Source organism: Vicia villosa, linkage group LG7 (genome assembly GCF_029867415.1).
Source record: "Vicia villosa cultivar HV-30 ecotype Madison, WI linkage group LG7, Vvil1.0, whole genome shotgun sequence".
Classification (NCBI taxonomy): Eukaryota; Viridiplantae; Streptophyta; class Magnoliopsida; order Fabales; family Fabaceae; genus Vicia; species Vicia villosa.
The window spans coordinates 41,023,726-41,029,302 of NC_081186.1; the positions used below are offsets into that span (position 1 = coordinate 41,023,726).

General features: G+C 30.8%; 1 protein-coding gene across 1 annotated transcript; it reads left to right on the forward strand.

The window, feature by feature from the left end:
* The first annotated feature begins 1,451 nt into the window (after positions 1-1,451).
* On the forward strand, positions 1,452-3,592 carry LOC131617125 (disease resistance protein RPV1-like). Its single transcript, XM_058888490.1, has 2 exons — positions 1,452-1,987; positions 2,691-3,592. The coding sequence occupies exons 1-2, from the start codon at positions 1,497-1,499 to the stop codon at positions 3,091-3,093; spliced, it is 894 nt and encodes a 297-aa protein (XP_058744473.1). The 5' UTR covers positions 1,452-1,496; the 3' UTR covers positions 3,094-3,592.
* The last annotated feature ends 1,985 nt before the right edge of the window (positions 3,593-5,577 follow it).

Genomic DNA, 5,577 nt, shown 5'->3' on the forward strand with positions numbered 1-5,577 from the left:
TATTAGCTTGAGATTAATTTTGTATTTTTTTTTTTTGAATAAATTTTATTTGTTATGTTGTATACAAGTGATCTTCACTTTGACAAAATAAAATGACACTTAATCGTTTCAAATTTTACACCAATATCACATAAACTATTTTGTTGATTTTGACTATTAGAATAGACAGGAAAGAATAACATGAAATGTTTTGTATAACTAAAGGATTAAAATTGTCTTTTAAAAAATTAAGGAAAAAACTAGACTCCGAGTAAAAGATAAGGAACGAAAAGAGATATTTAGTTTAAAATATGTTAAGGTTAACTTTGTATAATTTTATTTTGTTAACATTTTTTTTTAAATGAATAAAAAAATTCAACCACAAATGAACAAGAAAATTATTCTAAAAAAAGGAAACACGTGGAAATAAACCTCCACTACTAAAGAAACACCTCGTAAACACCTCGTTAAACACATGCTAGATCTCAAATTAATTAGATCCACCATCAAAAGATCAGGTCCAACAAAAGAGGAACACAGATTCACCACTACAACCTGAATCAAGATAAACACTTTATATGTTAAAGATGCAGGTAGAAATAGGATTCTGAAGTCACTTCATGAAAGTACAAGATTTCACCCTAGTTTACCAAGAAACCATTTCCAAGCTAAAAAATAATATTTTTCCCTTCCAATTCTTTCATATAGACCAAATCACAGCATGGAAAACAATAGGGAAACATCCCCTAAACTTAACCTTACACTCTAAAAATGCCATAAAAATTTGATGAATAACTAACTGCCACCCCAACCATCCAAAAGTTGTACCACAGCGACGATGCTAACTTTGCAAAAAGATGAGAAGCATTTCCAACTAAAAACTCGCAGAAAGGATAAGAAATCTTACTATGATCAGATTACATCCCTCAACACAAGAAAAATGTCTCTAGCAATGTGATATTAACACGTGAAAATCACGATGCTAAATTCATATTTATGTGGTAGTATCTTTTCATTTAATCTCAAGTATTTATTCAATGGGAGATCAATGAATGAAAGTGAATTGATTAGGAAATATTAAAAAAAATAAAGGGAGAAAAAAGTATATTAATAGACAATTGAAGGATGAGGTGGTTGTGAATTATTTTATTCTTTCTGGGTATTATTATAAGCAAATATTTTCTTTTTATGTTCATTAAATAATGAATGTCTGATCTTTTATGTAGATCAGATACATTCATTATTCAATAAACTTAAAAAGAAAATATTTGTTTATAATTCAGGTCGGAGGAAGTATTTTATAAAGATTAAAATCAAATATAAATATCTATATTTTCACATTGTTCTCGTATACTAGAAGTTTGACTATTTTAAATTTAATTTTTCTCTTCATTTGACTATATTTTCTTTTCATATTGCATACGTTAGTGAAAGAATATACTTCATAAGCTTTGACTATATACATCAAGAGATAAAACTCAACATACACTTCATTGAATAGCTAGCTTTGAAAACTCATGGCATACAATGTTTCTTCAACTTCTTTTACATCCAACATTTCCCAACAAATCCACGACGTTTTCATTAGCTTTAGAGGCGACGACACTCGGTATACATTTACCAGCCATCTTTTGGCCGCATTAAGCAGACATCAAGTCCAAACTTACCTTGACAAAGAGATTGAAAGAGGTGATGAAATATCACCGTCACTTCTAAAGGCAATCAATGATGCCAAATTATCCATAGTTGTATTCTCAGAAAATTTTGCTTCTTCTAGATGGTGTTTGGAAGAGCTTGTGAAAATCTTGGAATGTAAGAAAAATAATGGACAGATTTTAGTGCCAATTTTCTATCATGTACATCCAACACAAGTAAGGAATCAGACGGGTAGCTATGCACTTAACTTGGTGGAGCATGAACAACTTAGAGATATGAACAAAGTTCAAACATGGCGGCTAGCTTTGAAAGAGGCAGCAAATTTTTCTGGCTGGGATTGCTTAGGCACAAGGTAATTATTATTCACCTCCATCGCATAAATTTTATGGTAACCCCAAATTCCTAATGATGACTCATATTTTAGTATATAATTCATCTAATTATTATAATAAGTAAAAACAATATTTAAAATATTTTTCATTGTGATAAATAAACATTTATAACTTTAACGCTATTTAAGACTAAGTGTTATTATTAAGTAATTTATTTAATGCTAGTGACATGGTATAAATGGTGAAACAATTCAAACAAGATAGACACAACATGTATGTATTGATTAGGGGTCTTCAAAACCGCACTGACCTTGTAACCAAAAATAACATAACCGATCTAATAAAAAACCGTAAAATCGAACCGCGTGCTTTGATTCAGTTTGTAATTTATATTTTGCAAACCGAATCGAATCAAATTAAACTGTATTATATTATAAAATCTTATTAATTAATATATATTTCTTTAATTTTGTAGAGAAATCAACTAATATAATATTCATTTTAATTCATATATCATAAAAAATAAAATATCATTCATTTTTATAAATATTATTTTAACAAAATATATTTTATCGTATTTTTTATATAATATTTATTTACGTCTAACTTATTTTTAAAATAAAAATGATAACTCTATTTTAAAATCATGTAGAAAAAAATGTAGACCTCATTACGACGTCGTTGACATGTTTTGTTTTTATTTTATATTTTTAAAATGAACAGGATTGAGTCCGAACTGGTAGAGCAAATTGCAATTGACGTATTGCAAAAGTTGGACTCTATAACAAGTGGGGGATTAGAACGACGTGTCAACACATATAGACAAATTGCACAACAAAAATTGGAGAAATCATTGAGAACTGGTAATCTTGCAGACATTGATGATCTAGTCAAAACATTATACCAACTTGCAGAACTAAAATTAGAGAAAGCCACACGTTCAGATGATTTAGGTGTTTGGGATGATCTTATGGCTACATATGAACGTATCTTACAACTTAAACAAGACAAGTGGATGCGAACATATAGTACAAAAGATTTAGAGGATTTTAAGGCTACAAGGAATCATGTATTGTATATTCAGAGAGAGCAATTCAATCGTAAGATGGGGATCCGTGGTATATAGATAGAAATGTATTAAGAGGAGCTCTCCCTAGTTTCGGAGGTGCCTCCTGCCCCTTCTCTTTCTAGGACTCTTGAGTCCTATTCTCATCATTTTGTGACTAGTGAGGTAGTAGTTACTGTTTGATACAAGATTTTAAATTGTTTGGGTTAATGTGTTGTTTTACCTACAAGATTTTTCTCTGGATGGTCTTTGATTGGATGGTCTTTGATTGTGTTATTGGTCCAAGTGGTTTGAGCTCTAACTTGATCCGTCCTTGAAGTATAGTGTGATTAGAAGATGGTTTTGAGCCCAAAACATTTTGGGACAAACACAAGTGCCTAACCACTAGGCCATGCATTTTATATGTGTTATGCTTTACAATTTTCATCCCACTAATTGGAGGTTTGTTAGCCGTAAACAACGGGTTTTTGGTGAGAACAACAAGAATGGAGAGTTTGTTAGTTTGATTCTTCAGATCCACGACCATCGTGTAGCAACCGACCTAAAATTTTAAGGTAAAGAGTCGCCACCGTTTATTTGATCTTAAAGGAAGGGAATTAAACGGATTACCCTAAGTTAAAGATTCTAAGTTCGCGAGTCGGTTAAATGGAGGGAAGGTGTTATGCACCCTTCGTCTTCCTTGTATTCAAGGAGACCCCTTCTAGGTTTAGGTTTTATTTGGATTTAAACTTGAGATACGGTAAACGTACATCTACCTACATTAAAAATAATTTTTTTATGAAGATTAAACCAAATGTTAGTATTTTTTTATAATTATACTCGATAGGATTTCAAAATCTTATGCCTACGTATCCTCTAGTACAAAGAGGAAGTCAGAATAATCATAGTTCGGATTAAAGTTGTTGGTTAATTGTTTTTAAGGATTGTGAAATATTTTATAAATCTCCTTTGAATTTGTCTGAGTTTGAATAAGCGTAATCGTAGACATAGTTCATGATTAATTTTTAAAATAAGTCACTATCCAATATATCTTTTATAAAAATTGAGTTTTAATTAGATTAGTAATAGCGAAATTTAAATTGATTAGTTAATTTAATAATTAGTAGAAATATGCATAAAAAGTTGAATAATATTGATAAACGTGTTTTTAGAATAAATTAAACATATTATTTAAAAAACATTTAACTAATTACTTATCATGAGGTATATCATTTATATAATATTTATAAAATACATTACTTATGTAAACATTTATAAGATATCATTTATTTAACTATTACAAATATATTTACCAAATTTTGCCCCTAAGAATTATTTTATTTAACAAATGACAAGAATGAAGTATTTATACTTAACCGTATAACTTAATCAAAACACTCTAATTATTTATATATAAAAAATTAAGGGCTATTATACTTAATCAAGCTAAAAAATAATTAATAAAATTAATTATTTTTTATTCGAGTTTTATATGGGGTTGCGTTTTAGTCTAATGAGGTAAATTAGGGGTGTTTTGTAAGTAAGAAAACCTGGCCCAAAAGAATATTTGAGTCCAGAATGCTAGGGGTGTTGTCTGCAGTTAAAATAAGACACACAAAGGAATTAGGGTGCGAATATAAGTGGGTTAAGGCCCAAACAAAATAGTGATGATCCGTTGAGATCCAGTGTGTGCGCGCTTGGGTTTATAGTGGACTTGCGGATATCTATGCATCAGATTAGTTTAGATTAAAAAGTAATTAGGAAACATGGTAACGGGCATACACCGAATTATTATTAGATTGTTATCTAATTTGCAAAATAGGAACGTGTAAGGGTCCTTCACAATGCAGATCCACTGACTTTGAACGGGAAAGTCAGGGTGACTTTCAACCATTATCATTCGTCAGATCAATCTTGTGTACTACATCATGCCACGTAGAAAAAAGTTAAATATTTTAACTTAAGCTGTATCCTTCTATTTTTCACCGCCTGTGCACCTTCTTCCACCTTCCATCATAGTCACACCTCCTTCAAACTTCCATCTTCCTCACACCTTGCCCCTTCAATCATCGTTGCACCGATGATAATCTTTGATATGTCGACATCAATTGGTGGGTTTTAATGAAAGTTTAATATCAATTTTCTTAATTAAAAAAACAAGAAGAATTAAGAAATGCTAGCAGATGAGATGACGGTGATCAGAGTGGAGGTGGATAACGGCAACGGAAGCAGTGGTCATGGATGCTAGTAGAGAGATGTTAGTGACTTGATTTCTCTTTGTTCTCAAGTTTTTGTTAACACTTGGATTGATCTAAAAGACAAAATCACTTGCCATTATCATCTCTTTTAGCTTCTTCTTCTTTTTCTTTTTTACAAGAAACTAGTTCTTTTATTTTGTATTTTATTTTGTATGTTTGTTACATGTGGTTGCTTTTCATTCAATTTCATTAACGAAGCCATGAAAAAAACTATTCCAACATCAACTTGTCGAAAGATGGAAACGTGAAGCGGGAAGAAGGATAGAGACGCGGCGGTCGGCGGCTTCAAAAGCAATGGTTAAAGGAA

Bases quoted from the DNA above. Each gene is read 5' to 3' on its own strand.
- LOC131617125 (XM_058888490.1), top strand. From the start codon at position 1,497: ATGGCATACAATGTTTCTTCAACTTCTTTTACATCCAACATTTCCCAA. The intron at 1,988-2,690 runs GTAATTATTATT...TAAAATGAACAG, and splicing joins TGGGATTGCTTAGGCACAAG to GATTGAGTCCGAACTGGTAG.